At 36.1% G+C, this 26122-nt stretch overlaps 2 protein-coding genes across 3 annotated transcripts in view; one reads left to right on the forward strand and one right to left on the reverse strand.

Moving 5' to 3' along the window:
- Nucleotides 1–6190: 6190 nt before the first annotated feature.
- On the forward strand, nucleotides 6191–6850 carry LOC120634651. Its single transcript, XM_039905382.1, has one exon. It carries the CDS (start codon nucleotides 6191–6193, stop codon nucleotides 6848–6850), a length of 660 nt encoding a protein of 219 aa, XP_039761316.1.
- Nucleotides 6851–20200: 13350 nt separating this feature from the next.
- Nucleotides 20201–26122, reverse strand: part of LOC120634520 (solute carrier family 12 member 9) — a 29939-nt gene continuing 24017 nt past the window's right edge. For both annotated transcript variants that reach the window (XM_039905196.1, XM_039905195.1), the window contains exons 17-21: nucleotides 25668–25855; nucleotides 24610–24746; nucleotides 22647–22747; nucleotides 21581–21710; nucleotides 20201–20758 (exon numbers count right to left, since the gene is read on the reverse strand). In XM_039905196.1, the coding sequence (XP_039761130.1) occupies nucleotides 20678–20758; nucleotides 21581–21710; nucleotides 22647–22747; nucleotides 24610–24746; nucleotides 25668–25855 (637 nt within the window). In that variant the 3' untranslated portion in view covers nucleotides 20201–20677. The remainder of the gene's footprint in view (nucleotides 20759–21580; nucleotides 21711–22646; nucleotides 22748–24609; nucleotides 24747–25667; nucleotides 25856–26122) is intronic.

Here is a 26122-nt window from a genome sequence, read left to right on the forward strand (position 1 = left end):
ATATACTTTAAATGTTTACTATCAAAGTTCATTTTTCTATGGAAGCTACAAATTGTACCTCCTTGCTTTATTTTCTACGCCAATGGATTTGTACTACGCTTAAGAACACACTAGCGTCTTTTTGTCATCGCAATAATTTTTAGCCTTTTTTTAGCCTTTACTTTATAAGCACTTTTGAAACGTCAAGTATGTATGTTTGACTGTTTGACTGTTTGACTGATGTATGTAGTGACTCTACCACCGGTTCGGAAAGCAGATTCTACCGAGAAGAGCCGGCAAAAAACTCAGTAGTTCCTATTTTCCAACATCAATATTTACAATCATTTTTGTAGCTTGCGGCAGAGAGAGATGATAGGTTTTTAAAACAGCGTGTCCTGGGAGGTACTCCCTGGTGGTTTATTCTACTTCCAAGCAGCCTTGCTGAGTTGCGGTCCGAAGGGTGCAGTTGCCGGTGTAATTATAGGCGCTAGCTTTAACATCTATGCCTCAGATTTATTTATATAACTCTTTATTTGTACACCACTATGAAGTTAAGAAAAAAAAAATAGAAATACAAAGACAGAAGTAGAATACAAAAGGCGGCCTTATCGCTTAGTAGCGATCTCTGCCAGGCAGCCTTTGGATTAGGACAAGATAAGCGAGAGCGGATTGTAGTGTGCCTTGCATGACCTGCGAAGTTTTACTCTGTTTAATAGGCTCTGTTTATATAATTGTTTTCCACTTACCATCAGGTGGGCTATCGACTTGCTTCATTAATTATTAAGTATAAAGTGTGTGAGCCGTCACAGGACGCCTGGATGCTGTGAATTAAAAAAATATATATATTTATTTCGTTTCGTTCAGCAAAATAATACATTGAAATTGGGGTCATCCTAGTAACCTTACAAGGTTTACTAAAGATAATTACAACATGTGTGTCTACTTGAAGTGCGTTTGAGTGTGTGTGTGTGTGTGTGTGAAACATAAAAAACCAAAAAATTATGAAATTGGTTCAGTAGTTTATAGCCCCCGACGCAAAAACGATGGGGTAATAATACTGTGTGTGTCGGGTGTGTGTTTGTGTGTGCTTGCGTGTGTGTGTGTGCGTGTGCTTGTGTGTGGGCATCGTATTTCCCAAACGGATTATCCGACTTTGATTTGGTTTCTTTTGTTTGATAGGTGAATTAGACGAAAGTGCTATTATTGGCTATGTTTGGTTAAACCGGTCCAAGATGGCCACCATTCCACTCCCTCAATATGGGTAGCAAGTGAAACGGCTTGACTAGTAGAATACTATACACTATGAAAATTTTCAAATCCAATATGGCCGCCACCACACGTTGGCGAGGTTTTTTTTGTAACTCCCTCAATATGGTCGTCAAGTGGAAACGCTTGACTAGTAGTACATAGATACACTATATTAAAGTGGGGTTTTTTTTTAATTTTTCATTTATATTAGTTTTGAAACATGTTGCTAGTGTGGTTTTATACTACTTGTTGCATATTATAATGTGAATTCTCGTGACCTGAATGTTAAAATGGGTCGCACTAAACCTCTATACTCTCTACGATACTCACTTACCTACTTACGCTATCAGAAACGGGACGTAGACGTGTTCAAAGACTGAACTATTTCGAACAAACTTCTAAAAAGTGGGTTGTAAACCATTCAACACGCAGGCTCAAAGAATATTATTCAAAATTCGAATCCTATACATTCTTTATTTATGTAGGCCTATCACAGGCACTTATGACGCGTTCATACATATATGTTTACATAATATTAAGGGTATGGTGATAACTAAGTTTGCCAACTTAGACCTAAAGCTACGAGGGTTCCAAACGCGCTGGTCTAAGAAGAGTCTACAACAAACGTAGCCGAGTATATTTTTGTTATCACCATCTCACAGTCAATTTATATCAAGCAATGAAGTTAGAGCAATTCATACCCAATCTTTTATATTGCAATATTATTGGAACTGCAATTTATATTCAGATAAGATCAATGGCTTCAAAGCAAATAAGTTTCGTGTTGTGGGAGGTTTCGCTTGTGGCTCGTACCACCCTTCCGACGAACACGTGCCGCTAAGCGATTTAGCGTTCCGGCACGACGTCTCGTAGAAACCGATTAAAGTTATGGGTTCAATATCCGCCTTACCCCTAAGGTTAGCCCGTTACCATCTTAGATTGCACCATGGCATACTGCAAGTTGGACAGATGATGAAGTTTATATAAAACGTAAGCTTATAGAAAAATCCTATTATAATATTAAGGATTACATGTATGATAATATAGCTTGGGTATGAATTGGTCTAACTTCATAGATCAACAGTAACTAACCTGTGAGATGGTGATAACAAAAAAAAACAAAACCTGGCAAAGTTATTTGTGGGCTCTTCTTGACCAGGGCGCGTTTGGAACCCTCGTAGCTTTAGTTTTAAGTTAACGAATGTAGTTATCACCATCATTTGAATTTGATGAAATATTGAAAACAAGAATAAAAACGACTTCTTAAACAAATTAACTCAAAAATCTAAATTAATATACCCACTTTAAATACCAACAAAAACGAAATCAAAAGTTGTTGCTTTTATCGACAGTCTATTGTAGCAGTGGGCAGACAATAGACTGTCGATAAAATAAAATAATTAAATACACTACGACAATACCCACGTCGCCATCTAGTCCCAAAGGAGGCGTAGCTTGTGTTATGGGTCCTAAGATGACTGATGAATATTTTTATGAATAATATACATAAATACTTAGAATATACTTATAAACACCCAGACACTGAAAACCATTCATGCTCATCACACAAAAATTTTCCAGTAGTGGGAATCGAACCCACGGCCTTGGACTCAGATAGCAGGGTCGCTGCCCACTGCGCCAATCGGCCGTCAAATGACGTCAGCATTAAAGAGGCTTATAAAGACTATTTATCAAAAGATTACGTATGGAGTTTCCGTCTAGAAAAGCTTAGCTTAGGCTACTCCATAGGTTTACTCTATAGGTTTCGCCACGCTGGGCAGACGGTTTGGTGATCGCAGTATATGGTAGTAGTAGCACAAAGGACGCTACTGCCCGTTCTCTGTTATGCTCCCTTAATCGCCTCGTACGACTCCCGCGGGAGGAGGACGGGTGGTGACAACTGTATTCTGATCTATTGGGAAATTTATAACTTCTGAATTTTCTCTGGTCTGGTCTGGTGGGCTTTGGCCGTGGCCGACACCCTACCGACAAACCCGTGCCGCTAAGCGATTTAGTGTTCCGGTGCGAAGACGCGCAAAAAAGTTGCCTTTATAGCCGCAATATCCGGATTAATTCAACAAGACATGTCCCTTAAAATAATTCAGACTCAAAATTGCAGCCCGTGTTCTTGAAATAAGCGTTCGATCGGCTTGGGTATATATTAAAATACGATTTTTTTTTTTCTTTTCTTTCTATATTTCTTTGCACATGACTGCTCCACTCTCTGATAACATAATCCCTCAATGTTTGAAAAGCACAGACTAAAAAGCCAACAGTTTTAAAAATGGAACGCCGAGCAATGAGTTTGTATAGGTGTCAAATGTCAAAGCTAAGTTGTTGGTTAACTCGTAACGTTCGAAGTTCGAACGTCATTAATGGCGCCGGGAGGGGCGCGTGACGTCATCGGGAGCGCTAGGAGTGAGTTCCGAGTGAATTGGAACAAGTATTCTATGGGTAGTTATGTTAAAAGGCCAGTTACACCGCAGTTAGCCTTACAAAGTAATCGAGGGTTAAAAACTTTTTTTTCTTTTTTGACGTTTGGTTTTTGGGAGATTGCAGAAATAACTTTGCATCGTCTGGCCGGGTATGTGGTAATCGCTGTCTTAGAAACAACTCAAATACTAACTCAATCCCAGTGTAGCTATCTGCGTCTCAGATTGGGCTCCAAATAATCGGGACACGCTTTGGAGCCTCGTTGTCCATATCAGCGCCTCCTACCACCCATTCTTATGAGAAAATTGTAACCATCAACCTAATGCTCTTTCGCTTGCTCCAAGGACTGGATTCAAAACCTTATCTACGTTTTATAGGAATATAACACTTGAGATTTTTTTTAAGATCATTCTCGTAAGATTAATGAAATTTGGTGTAAGCTTTTTCGCCAGGACTTCTATGCCAGAACTACGTTTTAATAGTAAAATAATATTAATAATAAATCTTTATTTTCAGGCAATAGTCCCATAGAATAGATTTGTTTTATAGTACAATAATAACAATAATAATAAATAAAGCTAATGCAGATGTCAAAAAAAAAAAGAATTATCTATAACCTAAAATTATTATTCTCGCACCGGTGCACGCAAGACCAATACTTGACAAACGGATTTTTAAAGACGTCATTTAAAGTGCAAAGGACGGTATTGGTGGTGCGTCTAAGTCTCTCCCAGAAGGAAGCCGTTCTTGTTCTGAGAATGGCAAAGAAATCGGGAACCCTCGCTGCAGCGAACATTGATTTAGCACTACAGAAACGAGGCAGCTGTGCATGAGGATGCGAAAAGCTTTATTATATTGTATCCTTAGCGCGTTATAGCTTCGCTTGGTAAACATTGTCCACTTGTTTGTTTGTTTGGACGATTATACAGTACTTTACGGAATCAAGGAGTTAATCTTCGAATTTATCAAAAGTGTATTAACAGTGCCACTCGGCTCTGAAGTTTCCCCCACTGGAAATACGGAATACAGGGATATGTACGTTTGTGTGCGTAATCCTGTACATTCAGACACGAGTTCCAATGTGTGCGTTACTCGATTGAATGTCATTTAAAACACACAAGCGACTTTTCGTACGACTAAAAGTTGCTTTAGTTATAAATAAATAAATTACAACAATTCACACTAGCCCCAAACAAAGCGTAACTTGTGATATTGATATTTAATGACTAATGAGTATTTTTATGAATAATATACATAAATACTTCAAATATACACATAAACACCCAGACACTGAAAAGCATTCATGTTCCGCTCACAAACATTTTCCAGTTGTGGGATCGAACCCACGGCCTTGTCCGCAGAAAGCAGGGTCGCTTCCGACTGCGCCAATTGGCTGTCAAGAGTTAAGTTTTAATAGTAAGAGTAAGAGAGTAGGAGAGTAAGAGAGTAAGGTGTAAGAGTTATTTAATCATGAACCCATTACCCGCCTTCTACAGAGCAAAATCGGAGAGTCTCCTCACAGAATGAGAAGGGTGTAGGTAGATTCATAGGCTTCGGGGAACTTCTGGTGAACTCTCAGCCATGCAGGTTTCTTCACGTTTTCCTTTTACCGTGAAAGATAGTGGTATTTTAAATGCTGAAATTAAAAACGCATGTAACTCCAAAAATTTAGGGCTGCGTGCCGGGAATTATTCCGGTCCCCCCGAAAATGAAGCCGAAGCCCTAACCACAGATCTATCACCACTTAGCAGACATGTGAGCCCGCCAATCCAAATTGGATCAACATGCTCTAATTCTAAATGAGAGAGGAGACAACTACCTAGTAGGAAATTTATAAGCCGATGAAGATAATGACAAAAAGTCCTTAGTGTGATTTAAGCCTATAATGTATTGTGTGTTCCATAAACTTTAAATACCTAGTACATATAGGCATGGGTAATAACGCTTTTCACAGTATCGAATCGCATCTGTGAATTGATTTTTAATATCCGATATTGACTCTATATCGCACGGCGTTTATTTTATAGCCCAGTAAATATTTCCAATATTTATTCATTGGTAAATATATATATATATTTTTTTTAATAAATATATATTATGGGCGCAAATCGCCACCTGTCGGCAATAATTGGCGACTATTGATATTTATGTTTTAGTTTATCGTTAAAGTGAATATTTTATTATAAAAATATCTGAAATATATCAGATTTAAATTCAAATAGTTATTTGTAAACATAAAACCGCTACTTATTAGGGCCTGATATTTAATAGACACTGTTTTGACTGTTTGAATGTTTTCAAGATATTTGATGTTCCATTTATTGTTAAACTACTTTATTTACTGTGAAAATGTTCAAATTAATATCTTATATAATTAATATCATTATTCTGTATCAAACTTTATTATTTTTTGCAATAAGGCTTTCTTTAATTCATTTTTTTTTCAAACTTTCAAACCCCAAAAGTCAAACAGGGGTTTAGAAACAAGCGGCGTCGATCAGATGAAGTAGGCGATCGGCTAGCTTCCTTTATGGTGGAGATCAAGGATATCCTAGAAAGTTTTAAGAACGAGCAAAAAACCAAGTTTGACAAACTTGAAAAAATTTTTTTAGCCGTGGACGATATAAAAAAACAAAATGGTGAAATACAGAATTCCGTGGATTTTCTATCACAAAAATATGACTGTATTGTCACTCAAATAGGAAAATTGGAATCTGAGAAACAGTCCAATCTGCAATACCTTCAGCTTCTAGAGGATAGGCTGGATAACTACGAAAGACTCTCTAGAGCAACATGCATTGAAATCAGGAATATTCCGACTGTCAAATCGGAAACAAAAGACAGTCTTCTTAACACCATCATAGCGACTGGTAAAATTCTAAATATGTCCATCCAGCCAAATGAAATCAAGGATGTATTCCGCTTTAACTCTCGTGACCCGGCATATAAGACTGTGCTTGTAGATTTTAACAGCGTACTTACAAAAGAGAGAGTCATTCGTATGTACAGAAAAACAAGTAAAGAAAATAATCGCCCTACTACAGAAAAACTAAGACTGACTGGACCTCCTAAACCAATTTTTATTTCTGAAAGCTTATCATCCAAGGCAAAAAGGCTGTTCTTCTTTACCAAGGACTTTGCTAACTCAAATCAGTACACTTACTGTTGGACATCAAGCGGTAAAATATAGTTACGAAGAAAAGAAGGAGCTCCGGTTATTCTCATTAGGAATGAATCTGATCTGGAAAATCTTAAATCACAAAAATGACTAGATGTTATTCTTAATGTTTTCAGTATTTTTTCGTTATTAATTCTTTCTTCCTTTATTATCCTGTCATGTTTTACTACTGTTGCATATACTCACGTTTTTCGTTATTATGTCTGGGTTTCTTATTATTACATTAAATATCACTCTCACACACAAATACACATAAACAACTTCTTCTACTCATATATACTCGTCGTTCAGTCATGTAATACAGTCTCAATCATCTTACATAGTAATATCCTCGTTTTTTTGTTTTGTGAGATCATACCGTGTCATTTACTTTATATATTTTTGAAACTGTCACGGTTGGTCTTTTCGACGGGTCGAAATGTTGTTAGGGCTAAGGTTAAAAATAAAGATTTTTGAAATGGATGACACATCAAAAATCAATAATGATATAGAAGATATATCAGTGTCAGATTCTTTTGTTTTTCTTCCTGAAACTTGCGAGCAATATTTAAGGGGGATTAAGGGGTTAAAAGTATTCCACGCAAATATTCGAAGCATTAACTGTAATTTTAACAACCTCTTAATTTTACTCAAACGCCTAAACGATACAATTGATGTCATAATTTTATCTGAATGCTGGCTAAGCAAGCTGTCAGATGTACCTATATTAATTGGTTATCACTCTTTTAAATCTAAGCACGCCAATCAAAACGATGGAGTTGTTGCGTACGTACGTGACTCTCTGATATGCTCTGTCGTAGAACCTGATTTCAGTGAAGGTAATTGTTTATTGCTGAAATTTTCGCATCATCTTGCAATTGTTGCTCTTTATCGCTCGCCCTCTTATATTAACCTTACTCCCTTCATAATAAGCCTTGATTCAGTATTAAATTCAATATCCAATATGAAAACTAAAGCTATTATTGGTGATATCAACATAAACATTTTGACATCTAATGATAAACAGACCGACGAATATCTTAACCTTGTTGCTAGTCATGGTTTGTTGCCTGCTCACATTTTCCCTACTAGGAACAACAGTTGCCTCGACCATGTAATGTTAAGAAGTAACAATAAAGCCACCACTATTGTTTTAGATACTCTTTTCACAGATCATTCTCCAGTAATCTTGTGCTGCAATCTTAAAAATAAAGGTCTTACGAAAGCAGCTCGAACTATCACGCGAATAGATGAACCTGCTGTAATAAGAACACTTGAAAAAACTGATTTTTCTGCTATATTTAATACATTAGACCCTGAAACTGCCACTGAGAAACTGGTAAGAACTTTATCATCGGTGGTTGAAGCTAATAAACGTGTGGTTACTGTTCCTAGTAGAAAAAGAATTATACGGCCGTGGATTACTCCAGGTTTACTTCGTTGCATTCGTAACCGTGACAAACTATATCGAAAACTAAAAAATGATCCAAGCAATTCCGTTAAAAAGACAACTTACATGCGATATAAAAATTTTTGCAATAATTTATTAAAAAAAATTAAAACTGATTACGAACGCACAGAATTTCATAAAGCTAGAAATAACTCAAAAAAAACATGGGATCTTATCAAACGCTTTGCAAACATAAAGAATAAAAAATTAAAAGATTTCAATGATCTGATGACTGTTTCGAGTGACCCAGTGTCTTCAGCTAATGAGGTTAATAACTTTTTTGTTAATATAGGTAGTAACTTAGCCTCTAAAATTGGTAATCATATCTGCCATAAGTGTTCTCATGACAGTCACTCAATCTTTCCTAATTCAATGTTCCTAAATAGTGTTGACAGTAACGAGGTCGAGTCGCTCATCCTTGGACTTAAAAATAACTGTGCTGTGGGCTGGGATGGTATATCGACATCAATCTTAAAATCAGCTAGACACGTACTCTTACCTATTATAACGCACGTTTGTAATCTTTGTTTTTCAACTGGCGTATTTCCCAAAGTATTCAAGAGAGCCATCGTGCATCCCATTTATAAGACGGGTCCCAGAGACTGTGTCGATAATTATAGACCAATTTCTGTGCTAAGTGCTCTTTCTAAAATTCTAGAAAAACTTTTGAATCGGAGACTCGTGTCATTTTTAAATGAAAACCAACTACTTTCTGATCATCAGTTTGGTTTTAGATCAAATAAATCGACCGAGGATGCAGTTACGAGTTTGATAGATACCACAATACAGAACATAGACCAAAAGAAAAAGACTATTGGCATCTTTTTAGACCTCTCTAAAGCCTTCGACACAGTCTCTATTCCGAAACTTTTAAATAAATTAGAAAGGTTAGGTGTGCGTGGATTGCCCTTATCTCTATTTAAAAGTTACCTTACTGAGAGAACACAAAGTGTTTCCGTAAACCATGTAACCAGCCATGATAAGAATCTTAATTTTGGGGTGCCACAAGGAAGCGTACTTGGGCCCACTCTTTTTTTGGTATACATTAATGAGCTCTGTCAGTTCACCCTACCAAATTGCAAGATAATAAGTTATGCTGATGACACGGCTCTTCTTGTTCATGGCTTAACATGGGAGGAAGCACGTGGTAATGCTGAATTAGCTTTGGCTAATGTTATAAACTGGCTGTCTTGCAACTTACTAACAGTCAATGTTTCAAAGACAAAATTTGTAACATTTGGACCAAGGCGTTCCTTGCCGCCTGCCTCATTCTCAATCTGTGCTCATCGATGTTCTGTCCCACTTGATAAAAGTTGTGACTGTAGCCGGATTGCGCGTACGCAAAGCATCAAATACCTTGGTGTGGTTATTGATGAGTGCCTCACATGGAATGATCACATTGAATCTGTTATCTCCAGAGTTAGAAAGACAATGTATTTTTTCAGAAATCTCAGAAATACAGCCAAAATAGACACTTTAAAATCTATATACTTTTCTTTCGTGCAATCTGTTCTTGGTTACTGCATAACAGTTTGGGGAGGTGCCGGCAAAACTATAATGCTTCGGTTGGAAAGGGCCCAAAGGTCTGTATTGAAAGTGATGATGCTGAAACCGATACGTTTTCCCACCACTGAATTATATAAGCAGGGCAGGGTTCTTTCGGTACGCAAACTATACGTGCTGTTAATTACTCTTCGTAAGCACGGCAATACTACCTATGATTCAGAGTTTGTTAAAAATAAGCGTAGGTTTGATAGGATTTGTCAAGTTGAACCACGCAGAACCGCTTTAGCTGGTCGCCACTCTTACTTCATAAGTTCAATGCTTTATAACAAAATTAATAAAAAAATATCCATTTACTCATTAACATCACGAAAATGTAAAATTGAATTAACGAATTGGCTTCTTAACCTAACTTATGATGAGACTGAAAACCTTATTCAATAATACATACAATCACACCCTCACCCTCACCCACACTCACATACACATACACATACACATAAACACACGCGCACGCACACACTCATATTTAGTTTTTTAAGTACAATTAATTAATTATATTTAAAAAAAAAAAAAAAAAAATTATTGATGTATTTATGTAAATGTAGAAAAAAAAAAATTGAGTTTATCAATGCTTTCAATTGAATTTAATTCAAAAAGTTTTTCGGTTTTTATTTTTATTAATCTCACTAGATTTAATTTAAGTGTATGGTTCTCGCTCCAGAGACGGGCGATAATAACTGCGACTCAGTCTTGCACTATAGCAGTATTATCGAATTTGGGTTTCATGATACACATTACCTTATGTTTGCCTTATTTTGTACTATTTTTAATTTGCTGTGTAACTGTTAATTGAAATAAACTTATTATTATTATTATTATTATTATTATTATTTTAAATCTGGCCTTCAGCGCCATCTTTAGACTGACTAATGTTTGTTGCAATTAAATGAACAAATCTCTGTATTATATAAATGATTAATCATTTTAAGTAATTTAAATTGATTAAACATTTATTATAAATATTAAGGAATATTTTAAGAATTATTTTGCAGTACCTAATTTTATTTGTTTGTTTCAAAAGAAGTTGTATTTCCTATATCCGTTTTAGCCATTGTAAGGAAACTATAAAAGCGTTTAATTTATGTAAATCGGGTCTGTTCTATACTAGCAATTGTGCGAAAATAAACTACGTGATATTTTGTGAGTTATTTTATTATAATGGACACCGAGCGTCAAAACCCTGGCGTATCGCCGACATATACTACGACAATACACACATCGTAATCTATCCCCAAAATAAGCGTAGCTTGTGTTATGGGTACTTAGGTAGCTGATGAATATTTTTATGAAAATAATACACATAAATTCTTATAAAATACTGATTAATACCCAGACACTGAAATACATTCATGTTCATCAACTAACATTTCAAGTTGTTGGAATCGACCCCATGGCCTTGGTCGCAGAAAGCAGGGTCACTGCCCGCTGCGCCTACTGGCTGTCGTATAATATCGGTGTCGTCGGTCGTCGGTCCATCGTGCTGGAGGGCGTCCCACGCTACGCTTGCTTGTTTGTGGTTTCCATTCTAGAACTTTCCTGATCCAACGACATAATGAGAGTGACAGAGAGTGAATGTACGAGGAAGGCTGAGGGGCGGGGGGAAAGGCCTATGTTCAACAATGGATTGATTGATTGTCAGTGGATGATTAAATTCAAATTCAAATTCAAAAATGTTTTATTCATGTAGAAGGTCTACATGAATAAAACATTTTTGAATTTTTGAAAATCACAGGCACTTATGAAGCGTTCATACATTTAATTAACAATCAAATAATTTCTCATATGTAATATCAATATAATAAAAGTATTCGATTCAAATACTATGTATTTGATTCGAAAAGCTGATTTTAAGTAACGTGATTAAGTTAACCCCCCCCCCCCCCCCCCCCCCAGCCTTTTATGAAAGATGAAAAAAATAAAACACTTGACTGATCAGAAATCGCTAGTCAAAAATAATTGTAGGACCCCATAGAATATCTATTAAATGAACTAGCAATTATTTATAATTATCTTTAAAAATATCCTTTGTCTATCTCAAAAACGGTTTGGATGAAGTTTTGTATTAAGTTTTTACCTTTCTTTTTTTTATGTTTCGTGTGTCTTTGAGAAATAAATCACAACTTAGGAAACAAAAAATATTTTTATATAAAGCCATATCTGAAATCTTCTTCAAAAATGTATCTATACTTATGAAGAGAGCTTTACAAGTTATTATTTATTTAACTCTTTATTTGTACTACACTATGAAGTTAGGAAAAAAAAATAGAAATACAAAGACAAAAGTAGAATACAAAAGGCGGCCTTATCGCTTAGTAGCGATCTCTGCCAACCTTTGGATTAGGACAAGTTATTCTAAATAAGAATCTTAAAAAACACGATTTATAAAAAAAAAAAAACTCGTAGACACTTTGATTGAGTAAACAATCATACTCAATCAAAGTGCTACGAGTTTTTTTTCAGAAATCGTGTTTTTTAAGATTCATAAAAAAAGGTTTTTCGGTGTCTTAAATGGTGTTAAATTATTTTTCACAAAGACACTAAACATGAAAAAAGCAAAGTTTTAGCTAAATACAATATAATATCTTAATAAACTTTGTATTGATAGACAGCATTGTTGAAACGATTTTATGCCATCCCTATGGATCACCTATATAAGTTAACGGTGTCCAGACAAATTGCGTCTGTGTGCAAGAGGTTTGCGCGTGTGGGTGCAGTTGTAAAAGGATTCGTGTATACTTGCTCAGATTAGGAGCTCGGAACTTCGGTTAGATAACGTAATAAAGGTAATCGAATACCTATTGTTCGGTTTACTTAACGGATTGGCACAGTATTTGTTTTTATTGCACTACAAGTTAGCCCTTGACTGCAATCTCACCAGCTGGTGATGAAACGTTCTATTCTAAGATGGTAACGGGCTTACCTGTTCTTCATCATAAACCCATTAGCGGCCCACTATAGGGCACGGGCCTCCACTTAGAATAAGAAGCGATTAGGCCGTTGTCTACCACGCTGGCCAAGACTCGATTGATAGACTCCACACGCCACGAAGTTATCACCATCCCCTTACAATTATGTAGAGTAAGTTCTCTAAATATGGACTACCATAAGGATTTGTTTCAATAAACCACAAAACAAGGAAGCTAAATCAGTCTTTTTAAATTCAATCAGTACAGAAACTATTTTAGAATTGTAAGCTATACTTAAAAAGTCAATGTAAAGAAACAAATTATTTAACAAACTTAATTTTTCTATAAAATATTACAAATTTAAACATTTTAAATCAGGCCACTAGGTTTTTTAAATGGACCTATGGTGTCTAATATGGAGCACACTTAAGTTTAATAGCAATTTTTATTTATCAATTATAATTACGTCCCTCAGTGTAGTAAATACAAATGATCCGCCGGCATTCATACATATTACGCAAGTCACTGTTGAACCTCTGTCAGCTGATGTTGTAGACTTTATTTGTCTTTTACCTTTTTCGGCCAATATTTCTGTCATTTTTGACGGTACCACCGTTATTCCGGTCTCAGCAACATTGTATATATTGTTTGCCGTATATTTGAATTTATCCATAGCTTCTTCTAACAGCTTGAAAAAAGCGTTAAGGTTTTCTTTGTTAAATCCCTTTAGCCGCGCTAACGCCGCGATGTACCAGTTGGTTGGCGAAATGATAGATTTGGACGGCGTTTTAAAAACAAACGTAGCCACGTTTTACCAGCTGACTGTTTTTGTTTGGAGAATTTATAACAAACTGATTTTTTGAGCCAATTGATAGGCTAATAACGATAGGCGATAGGATATTATGTATATCCCGCCTAGTTAGTCCGAATCCAGATTCTTCCATGTTACGTACATATGCAGCTAGATCGGCCAGCTCTCCTCCCGAGTTTTATATTTGTCACCTCCTGTAAAGGCTTCTTTTTGTTTTGAGATAAACGGATGAGTGTGGTTTTTAGCACATTATAGATTTGAGATAATAAATATCGCCATAGTCATAGAATCTTTGTCCACATTTTTGCCTATTGCTTTGTTTAGGTGTTGTCGCCATATCCTAAAACAAAAAGTGAACACGGCTTACAATATATGGACTATGGATCATAATATGGACCACTAGTCCATTTTCAAAACCATTCATAGGTCCATATTACAAAATGATGCAATATCAAAGTTATAATTTCGTAAAAAAATAATGTTATAAGATACAGCTGCGAATTACTTGTCGAATAATAAGTAACACTATAACGTTTCCCGAATGGGGACAGTTCAAATATAATTGTAGCAGTAATAATGTTACAAAACTTACCGAAAATTTACATCAAATAGCGCTCTAATCTCAAAATGGTTGCCGCTGACACGTCCGCACATGAAGCCGTTAGAAATCATTGGCGGCACGCGACCAGGTAAGGCCATCAAATGCAGCTAACTTCACATTGATAGCAGCGCCATCTTGCCTTATGTTGCTATGGTCTATATTATAAGACTAGTCCATATTTAGAGAACTTACTATAAACATATATGTATGAAAGGTTTATAAATGCTTGCGATTGGCCTACATTAATAAAGAAAAATTTCATTTGAATTTGTAAGTAACACCTAATCAAAGAAGATTCCTAGGCATTATTTTTACCTTTCACCAATCGGTTTCGGTCAAACACGCCTAACGTGGTTAGACAGCACATAAGAGTTCGTGAAACGTTTTTTTACTCTAGAAATCACTAGGCATCCATTAAGGCGATTTTTAGGTTTATTTTTAGGATTTTTAAACGAAAACGGGCATAAGTCCAACACGATATCCGTCGTAAGAAGAGGCGTGGCGACAAATGTAGTATCTTCTGCTGCACACGACATAACACATACTGGAGTGTTTTTTTTTCCATTTAACAACACCTATCATTATTCTATCGATCTAATTGAAATTCCACAGTGACCTATTAATGCCGAACGCCGCAGCCCTCACGTTCCGCCAATGGTCTATTTAAAATACAACTGACCTAGTTATTATACAACTTATATATATACGCGAAATAATATTGAAGGATGCATAATTTTATTTCATAAGAAATCATCCTGTAAATAAATTAAATCCAAAAAAGCATATTTATTTTTCCATACAAACGAATACAAAACATTTTAAATGTTTCCGTATGACAACCCTATTGAAGATAAAAGACCGACACTAGAGATAGTATATAATGTTCCTCTAAAGCCTGTAAAGTATAATTTCGGTTTTCGTTTACACGTTGTATAAGTACACGTCTTCGTGAGAAACTGAGGTCAAGAACAACTGGGCGAAGCTTTGATGGTCGTGAAAGCAAAGGCAGAAGCAATACGCATACGATGATCGATTGCCGTAAAGATTCTGATTTAAATCCCATCAGAGTTCAAGCCCCCGGTCCCCACGGCCCCAAGGTCCCTTCTGGAAATCGCAAAACTGAAACTGCCGTTTGACAAGGTCGCCTGAATGTGTGATACAGCTAGGGACACACGTAGCATCCCACACAAAAGACCTTTCCAGCCTCCACGAAATTAAAAATACATAGCAGATAATCTTACCAGTTTATCCATTCATTTAATATGTTACAATCGTAACAAGTTCACAGAGTTTATCCCTTAAGAACTTTGCTGTCAAATCAAAATTTGACAATTAAACAATGGCCGCTAAGGTCACGTGCCTTCTTATGCCAATGGTACGCAAACCCTGACATATTTATCAGTAGGTAAACATTTTTAACGAGGCTGCTTTCAGTTCTTTGTGTCAAACACAACCGCATCAAAGTGAGAGGTCAAGAACTTCTGGACGATGCAATATGCAAGCTATAATGGTTCTACGAGGTGAATTGGAAGATGAAAGAAATGGAAATACCTATTAATAAGGCACTTTTTTTGGACAAATATTTTTTATTTTAATAGAAGGCACTTTTGTTGCGTAGGTACTTATAAAAAAAAAATTAAGTAGGAGAATCTGTATGGTGCAATTTATAATATCTTCAATCTTCGACAATGAGCCCTCTACGCATGTTTTGCTCCGAAACCGGAGCATCCTCAGGAGATGTTGACTTTACAATGAATACTTAATTGTTAAAAATTTGGGTTTCGCGTGGTATATTCAAAAAATTCTAAATTCATTTATTTCAAGTAGACCTAATATAAGCACTTTTGAAATGTCAAGTCTGTCTGTGTGTAGTGAATCTACCACCGGTTCGGAAGGCAGATTCTACCGAGAAGAAGCCGGCAAGACACTCAGCAGTTGCTCTTTTCCAATATCAAAAATTTACATTTTACATTTTAAAATTCATTTTTCTATCTTGTGAGAGATGAAAGCGGAACCGGATGCTTCCAAGCAACCTTGTTATTAAGAAATTCATCAATTGTATAATAACGTCGCTGTAATAAATGTGTTTTAACACACTTTAAACTTATAATTGGTCCATAATTACCTTAGGAATCATATTATAAAAGCGTATACTCAATCCCACAAATGACTTTCGCAGACGATATGCCGATGTCACTAATTTATGACCATTTCTTGTAAGTCGACTGTGTAGCTTATAGCAAATTAAGCTTAATTTTCCTAATATACTCGTATCATGGAATTCCGCAAAGCCTGCTTCTTTCCAATCCTTCAAATTTTCTACTTTGATAGCCCAATATATATTGTTACTAAGTTTTTTTTTCAAACTTAGTATGGTTACAGGTAGGTAGTAGGTACATCAGTTTCAGCGGTGATAGCTCTCTTCCAGGGTGGACAAAATTTGATCCCCGTTACTTCTAACTTTGAGATGTATGTACCTATTGAATATAGCCAGTAAATATTTGAAAATTTAATTTATGTTCATAAAAACATTTCTAATTTTAAGAAAAAATGTGACTGCAATAATTTAAACATTAGAAGTAAGAATAAACTTACCGTGCAATATACTAGGTTACATAAAATTCATAATCTAATAATTTTAATCACAATGTGAGATGGTGATAACAAAAAAAAAAACACCCGGCTAAGTTTGTTGTGGGCTTCTTAGACCAGGACGCGTTTGGAACCCTCGCAGCTTTAGTTTTAAGTTAGCGAATATCGCCATCATATCACTACAGTGTAATTCTCATGTACCTACGCATCAAAGACTTGTAGACTCGACTCGTGCGTAGACTACGGTCTACACTCCTCTTCTCATTCTGAAAAGAGAAGCGTTCTCCGGAACCGTAATGTATGAAAATGATTATGCTGATGTCATCTCATTCAGTTATAGGTATACGAATTCGGATAGAACTTTGTTTCGAATAAAAAAAAACTGTTGTCCAATCGCTGTTTTTAACTTTCGCAATCTTTTCAACAGTACAGTAACATGGTAACGAAAAATGAAGCGTACTTACCAAAACTAATGAAGAACATGGCTCTGCAAACAAAAGCTTTTTACTAAATGGACCAACAAATAAATCAATGCCATCTCTTGGAATACTCATGAACTACCACGGCCAGCGAATGAACTACGGCGTATTTTTGTCGCCTAGTTATACTGCATAGCCTTGTTACAACGACTAGACGGAAATAACTCCTACAAATAAGTATAGAGTAATACTTATGGTATAAAACCGGCGGAGCGAGTTCGAATCCCACACACACCCATACTTTTCTAAGTTATGTGCGTTTTAAGTAATTAATAATATCACATGCTTCGACGGTGAAGGAAAACATCGTGAGGGAACCTGCGTGCCTGAGAGTTCTCAATAATGTTCTCAAAGGCGTGTGGAGTCTAATCTAATCGCACTTGGCCAGCGTGGTAATCATTTCCATTCTAACTAAAAATATTTTTTTGTCATGTATTATATCATAAAATCTTTGATTTATTTGCATATCCGTTCAACAAAATAAAACTTAAAATTAACATAATTTTTATGAATAATTAAGTTAATGTTCTCAAAAGGTATGTGGAGTCCACCAATCCGCACTGGGCCAGCGTGGTGGACAACCACGCCCTCTTCTCATTGTGGGAGGAGACCCGTACCCTGTAGTTGGCCAGTAATGGGTTGATGTGATGATGATGATGATGAATGTGAAATGTGATGATGAATGCGCTTTCCGATGCCTTCCGTGTCCATCGTATCTCGGTTAGCCCCGGCGGCTGACGTGATCTCCGAGGCACGTGTCCACCTCAAATAACTAGCAAAAGAAGAACAATTACAAAGATTATTACTAGTTTAAAACTCATTTAGCAGCTTTTAACAAGTTAACAGCATAGGGAAGCGAGTAGGTCAATAAAACACAGCAATTTCAAAAAAATATACACATTTAATCGTTGTATCACAAAAGAGTAATCTTAATATTTTAATACAAATAATTGATCCCGTTTTCCGATAAAACGTAATATTTATTTATAATCATTAACTTCTTATTACAATTGTACACTCCAAGTTTTCTTCTAACTTGTCTTATAAGATAGACACACTTTCCAATAAATTTTAGGGTAGTGTAAGATTTTTTTTTTCTATAACAAAAAATATAAAAAAACGAGTTCGATAAAATAAATTAAACACAAGAAAAGGAGATTTTCTTTATGTTCGTGTGGTTTTATGAAAATAAAGTTTCCGCTAAAAAATAACAGAGTCTGATTGTAAGACAAGTTCTAAAAATAAACTTAAGATTGTCAAATTGGAAGTACATCATTTCTTAAAGATATTAAACTGCACTAAGTTGACAGATGGAAAAATAGCCTGCCTTCAGCACGCATCTCTAATTTTGCGAAATGCTATATTAATTAAAGCAATTAAAATATCACTTGTTTTTAAGGTGAAGGAAAACAGCGTGAGATAACCTGCATGCCTGAGAGTTCTCAATAATGTTCTCAAAGGCGTGTGGAGTCTAGTCTAATCGCACTTGGCCAGCGTGGTGACCATTTCCATTCTAACTAAAAATATTTTTTTGTCATGTATTATATCATAAAATCTTTCATTTATTTGCATATCCGTTTAACAAAGTAAAACTTAAAATTAACATAATTTTGCTATAAGCTATAATAAGCTGTACCCTGCCACGCTTCGCTGAGGCACATTGGAATTGAATGGCTGTGAAAAATAGATAAAAACAATCCTTGATGAGTATTATATATCATGCTAAAATTTCAGCCCGATCGGTGCAGAACTTTTTGAGTTTTTGAAGCGTACACAATCCAACATAACATTTTTATATATATAGATTAAGTTAATAATAGTGTAAATTAATTTTGTCTACCGTAAAACTAAACTAACACTAGTTCTATTATTTTAGCTCATTCAATAAAATATTCTGGAAACAAATCAATATCAATTTATTTTAGGGACCAACTGATCTGTCAAATTCATATGTCAAAAAACGTGTCGTTTAAACGTTCTAAATTTAAAATAAAATAGACTATATTTACTGAGTAACAATGACGTGCAAGTCACGATAATTTTAATATTTGGTGCATACTTTGTGTGCAATATAGATATTTAAAATGGTAAAAAAAAATATTTTAAAACTAAATTAACCTTATATTAGCGTCCATTGGATTGAACACAGTAATGTAAAGCTTATTCAAACTGACAGGCATTTAATATTTAAAATTATGTAACTAAATTTACTATCTTAGATGACAGCATTAAATTATCGTGTAATTCAGACTCCGGACACATTCCACTAAACAGATTTGCGTTTATACTCAGAAAGACTCCTCCCAATTTTCCAGACTGTACTGTGGTGTTTATCCCATTCCGGAATGTGACCGTAGCGAGGTTCAGAATAAAACGTTGTTGTTTAACATAAGTTTGCCAAACCCCATTCTGAGGCTGAGAAATATTTATATAATAGATTTAAGATTAATGTATGTAGATAATAAATAAATATACTACGACAATACACACATCGCCATCTAGCCCCAAAGTAAGCGTAGCTTGAGTTATGAGTACTAAGATAACGGATGAATATTTTTATGAATAATATGCATAAATATTATATTATGATTTTACATATAAACACCCGGACACTGAAAAACATTTATGCTCATCACTCAAACATTTTCCAGTAGTGGGAATCGAACCCACGGCCTTGGACTCAGAAAGCAGGGTCGCTGACCACTGCGCCAATCGGCCGTGAAATAGAAAACAATTGACATTTTTTTTTCTACATAAGTTAATTCGTTTCAAGTAGGCCTAATAGATACTTTAACAATTAATCGTTAATGTCGTAAAATCAATGTTTTAATATCGATTTTATGACATTACGACAGTAATATCTAGTTAAAAAAATAAATGTAATCTAAAATAATACTTGAATCTATAATATTTTTTAAACAACTTTTTGGAAATATTTAAAAATGCAATAAAATATAATTAAATTTAAAGACGTCTTGTAAGAAAAATTTTACTATAGGTATGTAAAGTAATAATTTTATACGATGCAAAGAAAAAAAGTCTTAAGAATACAAATTAAGTCTGGAATAAATCAAGAGTTACAAAGTGTTTTAAATAAAAAAAAAATTAAAAAAAAAAGATAAGGTCAATGTTTAAAAATTAAAACTTTAAAAAATACTATCACGTAAGAATTCTTTTGTATGAATCATATTAAATTTCCAAATTCGCAATTCAGCCGTTCATTTAATACTTAAATCGATATATTTGATATAAAATGTCCGTCATATACGCCATATTAGATATGATATGACGTCATACAGTCTATGACATGGCGAAAAAATAAGACAACGTATACTTATTTGCCTACTAGAGAATAGTATTAGTAATCACTGCCACACATTAGTACCTACATTGTACCCGTACGAAGCCGGGGTCACTAGTATGTAATAAATTCATGTCGTATTTATTAAAATTCTTCACAGTGCCGTTGATGTGACAGACTTCAGACCTCTGACGAGAATAGTTGGGGAGAGGTCCTTAGTGAATTCGTCTAATACCTGTAAAAGATATTTAGGTTTAAAATATCGCAAATATTCATCCTTCGACCGATAAAGTTTTTTTTTTATTCCAATACAAGTTAAACTGTATGATGACTTACCATCAGTTCACCTGATGGTATGTATACAGAAGAAGAAGAAGAAACACTCTATTGCACGTATAACATACAGGTAAAGAAACAGCAAGGAGTATACAGTAAAAAATGTAGACATGCAAAGGCGGCCTTATTGCTGCAAGCAAAATTATAGCCTAAGGTCCGTTTTCTATATTCAATCTATCTGTAATCTGTTGATAAGTTACTTTGCAAAATTATTATTTGTTAAAAATTGTATGGATATTTTAAGACAATAACAAGTTGCTAGGTATTATATCTATAATTGTATGCTAAGTTATAAATCTGTAAAGATATTAAAAAAATTTAAACCTATAATGTTTCTGCACACCGCTTTCGTACGTATTCTATCTTTGTGTGTGTCTTAAAGAAAAGAAGCTAAGACTTTGATTAAACGGAATCAACGCTATAAAAACCATTAATAATAAATAAAGAAATAAATATACTATGACAATACACACATCGCCATCTAGCCCCAAAGTAAACGTAGCTAATATGACTGAAGAATATTTTTATGAATAATATTCATAAATACTTATAATATACAGATAAACACCCAAACACTGAAGAACATTCATGTTCATCAAACAAACGTGTTCCAGCTGTGGGAATCGAACTCACGGCCATGGACTCAGAAAGCTGGGTCGCTGCCAATGCGCCAGTCGGCCCAAAAAAAAAGCACTATATAGATATAAAAAAAAATACTTACCTTTAAATACTGGTCGCATATCGCGTCGTCCGCTGAAGAGGGATTGGGGGGCAGTTTCGGGGGTGCCGGCAATTGGACAAAGGTCACAGCCGTGCCTTGGTCGCACCGCGATTTGATTATGCGGTTCACCCTGGAAAAAAAACGTGGTCTTAACCCTTAACACGAAGTGACAATTTGAAGACCCTCGATTACCTCATTCAGCCAACTTCAATAAAAAAGTAACACGCACTAGTGCGAAAAATCAAACTTTTCGCACGAATATACGGCTACAATAGTATATTGTGCAACTAGTGCGACAAGTTGTCGATTGCCCACGAAAGCGAAGTTGAACGCACGAGAGAAGCGAGTGCGGTCATTCGCTTGAGTGGGTAATCGATGTCGCACTTGTTGCACATACTATTTTGTATTACTCATGCGGGGAAAGTAGTACGCTCGCTCTTGTGGTTGAAAAAGAACCGTTTGCCCATTTTAAAATTTGAGTGCGACAAGTTTACTTGTCAACAGCGAGCGTCAAGATACTACTTTCCCCGCATGAGTGATACAAAAAATAGTACCACTCTTTGACCAGCAATTAAAAAGATATTTATTCAATCTATTACTAGTTAGCAGGCTAATGTAAGGCAGTCAAAGCCTAACATTTGGAAGAATAAAAAAAACGGTATATACACGCTTTAGAAGTTATACATTTTAAAACAACAAGATAAAAACATTATAAAAATTTTATCTTTCCCCTTATTCTACGTTTGTAGAAAAATGGCACTAGCAATAGAGAAAAGGAATTTAAAACTTTGGAAGTTTTATTATAACGCATTATCTAGTTATCTCATTACAACGAAAAACCAAGTTTCACTTGTACAATTGAATCAATGAAATCACCGCAATGAGCCCGCAGACTTTGACACTGTCAAACTTTTTTTTGAAAAATTATTATATTGACTTCAGGGTGTCGGTTATTTGTGACGGTGTGCGCGCGCATCTTCAAAACTAACTCTCATGCTTTTTTCTCCAACGCGCCAAAAGAAGCATAACTTCAAAAAACAATTGCAGTGGGGTGAAAATAACTTACTTCTGCAGGTAACTAACGGGCAGCCGCTGGTACACGCTGTTGTCATCCAAACTGGACTCCGACCAACGGCTCGTGTCTTCCAACGTAGGCCATTCACTAATCTGTAGACGAGTAACGTAATAGTTTATCATCAAGCTTGCTGGTAACGTAGTAGTAGAGCTGTTTGTGACAGAGCTCGTCCAGGGAAGAAGAATAGCAATGCTTATTTCTGAAGCCAAGCAGCTTTATTGCATTGCTGTGTTCCGGTACGAAGGGCGTGGTTGCCGGTGTAATTACAGAATTACGCGAGTATAGAAATTGAAATGTACAAGTAACCACTTTATGTGTTGAAAGTATTAGGTATACCAAATTTTATTTACTGTATTTTAAATTTTAAAAGTTGATATTTCCTCCAAGTGTAGGTAAAAAAACTTTATAAAAATATAAGTTTTTTTTTTTAATATTAATAGCGGGCAAACGAGCATGTTGGTCACCTGATCGCCGCCATAAACATCTGCAGCACCAGAGGAGCCACCGATGCGTTGCCGGCTTTTAAGGGCGTGGTTGCCGGTGTAATTACAGAATTCCACCGGCAACCACGCCCTTCATACCGGAACACAGCAATGCAATATTGCTGCTTAGCGGCAAAAAAAACCATAGCTATACTGCTTCCCTGGACGAGCTCCGATAGTAGGTGTTAAGTCTCAAGCGCCTGTGCACATGAGACTTAACACCTACGCCTCAGATTGTTGGACACAGGGCGGCATGTTGCAGGAAGCTCCAAGCTAATTATCTATCTAAATAAATTAGTCTATCACCGCTTCTGATATTCTTTTATTGGACGAAGAATGTTTCTTATTTATCTATTGTGTTTAGGTACCAGCTATTTCACATAAATAGTAATGAATTAATATGTATCCATAATTTGATAGCATCTTGTCCAGCTTATATTCGATATTTACGGATAAATCGATAAAAAACAATCAAGATAAGTAAAAAGCAAAATTATCTTTTGATTAAAGAATGTGCGGATGATAAAATCAGTGTAGTGGTTGAGCGAAACATGGGTAGCAGACACTTTCATCGTAATCATCAATAAATAGCCTATAACCCTGTCCGCTGTTGGGCTAAGAGCCTTCTCCCACAGAGTTTAGAACATACAGAACATATTTCTGACTAACATACAGAAATTCAGGCATTATTGTGTCATGAACATGAATGTTTTTCAGTGTCTGGGTGTTTATATGTATATTATAAGTATTTATGTATATTATTCATAAAAATGCATAGCTTCGACTTTACTTTCGGGATACCAAGTTCGAATCCCAGCACGCACCTTTAACTTTTCTAAGTTATGTGCGTTTTCAAGCAATTAAAATATCACTTGCATTATGAAAATTAAGCCTAATTTGGTATACCCCGCGAACAGCAGGAGAATTTGTATGGTGTAATTTATAATTATTTCAATACGTATACTCCACACCAAACAGATCCTCGGCAATGTACCCTCTACGCACGTTTCGTTCCGAAACCGGAGCATCCTCAGGAGATGTTGACTTTACAATGAATAATTGTTGTCAAGGAAAACATCGTGAAACGTGCACGCCTGAGAGTTCTCCATAATGTTCTCAAAAGTGAATGAATGAATGAATGATTACACTTTTATTGTACACCACAGAGCAAATTTACAGAGATACATATACAACAGCACAATAAGGTAGAACGTACAAAGTGTGTGGAGTCCACTAATCCGCACTGGGCCAGCGTAGTGGACCACGGCCTTAACCCCTTCTGATGGTGGGAGGAGACCCGTGCCCTGTTGTGGACCGGTGATCAGTTGATATGATGATGATGAAGATTCAAAAAAATATTCATTAGTCATCTTAGTACCCATAACACAAGCTACGCTTACTTTAGGGCTAAATGGCGACGTGTGTATTGTCGTAGTATATTTATTTATTTATAATATGAACCAATAACTCACGTTGTGCGTGGTGGCATTAATCCTGAGCATCTTCAGTAGTTCGTCTAACCTCTCGCTGACCGGTCGTCCGGGAGTCAGCTCGGGAAGGTTCGGGTCCATCGCAGTGTCGCTTCCTAACGAGTACGTACGACCAGCTTCTGTTGAAAAGAAAACATATTTTAAAAAACAAACAAAATTCCTTGTTATATTGATAATCTTAATTCTTTAATATTTATTTGGGTACATATACGGTTGAATATAATACTTAGAAATCCGGAGCATCCCAGTGAAATTGTACTTTTTATTTATTCCTCTACAAGTTGGGCTAATTTGTAGTGGAATAAAACTTAACGACTACTATTCTTTCCTAGCGTTACTTTAGCACCCACTACTGGGCATTTGTCTCAGGTACAATTCAGAACATTATGGATTATGGAGAAACCACAGGTCACGTAGGTTTGCTCGTGATGTTTTCCTACGCTGTTAAAGCAAATAATAAATAAATATAAAGCAAAGGATATTTTACGTTAACAAAACGCACTCCGCAAAGTTAGAATTGCGTGCTGGAGTCCAAACTCTGTCCTCCTCTTGCCCATTAAGCTAGTCCCGCGTTTTACCATCTTACCTATAGAAATTGAAATTTATAAAGTTGACCATCACTTTATGTGTTGAAGTTAGATATACCAAATTTTATTGGTTTTAAAATGCATATAAAAATTTAAATTTTTTATTTTATTAGCCTTAAAGCGACTGTATTTAAAATTTTAAAGGTTGATATTTCCTCCAAGTGTAGGTAAAAACACTAGATAAAAATAATATAAGTTTACCAAAGGAAGATCCAAGGTGTCGGGATGTGAAAAATAATTTCGACAAATTTTATTGCATTGCCCCGGCGGGGCGTCATGTCTCTTACGTATGTGAATGTAGCAATTTATAAAAAATAAACAATGTGTGTACGAGTTATGTGTGAGTTTGGAAGAGCACGTGTCGAGGAACGCGTTCGTTGTATGTGTGCGTGTGGATCTACACGTGACTGTATGTGTGTGCAGGGCTGTGTGACGATCTAAAGACGCACTCACCGCTGAGCATGGCGGGCGCGGACGTGGCGACGTGCACGCGCAGCCGCAGGTGTTGCCAGCCGCGCGCGGAGCGCACCACGGCCGCGAGTTGTAGCGCGAACAGTGCGCGCACGGTGAAGGCCTCCTCGCGGGAAGGTGCCAGCACCTCCACCAGCCACACGTCGATGTACTTGAGTGTCGCCACCCTCCTGAGGAAACCGTGTCCTTCAGCGTGGCAACAGGCATATACGTATACACGTACGTAACCCACGTACGTGGGCTTACCCACGAACCCCCGTGACCCCGAGACCGTGGGTACGGATGGACTATGGAGGCGAAGACGCCGGCCCCCTATTCTAACGTCCTTAAAGTGGGCGTCACGAGGACGTTCCGACTAAAGTTTAAACGCTAATATAAAACCCCGATGAGTCCGAAACGTCGGCCTCCCGTAATTCGTGTCCTCCCGGCCTTCAGGA

The sequence above is a fragment of the Pararge aegeria genome, chromosome 24 (genome assembly GCF_905163445.1).
Source record: "Pararge aegeria chromosome 24, ilParAegt1.1, whole genome shotgun sequence".
NCBI lineage: Eukaryota > Metazoa > Arthropoda > Insecta > Lepidoptera > Nymphalidae > Pararge > Pararge aegeria.

What these genes read in the sequence shown, in the direction of transcription:
- LOC120634651 (XM_039905382.1), top strand. Translation starts at nt 6,191, where the DNA reads ATGGTGGAGATCAAGGATATCCTAGAAAGTTTTAAGAACGAGCAAAAA.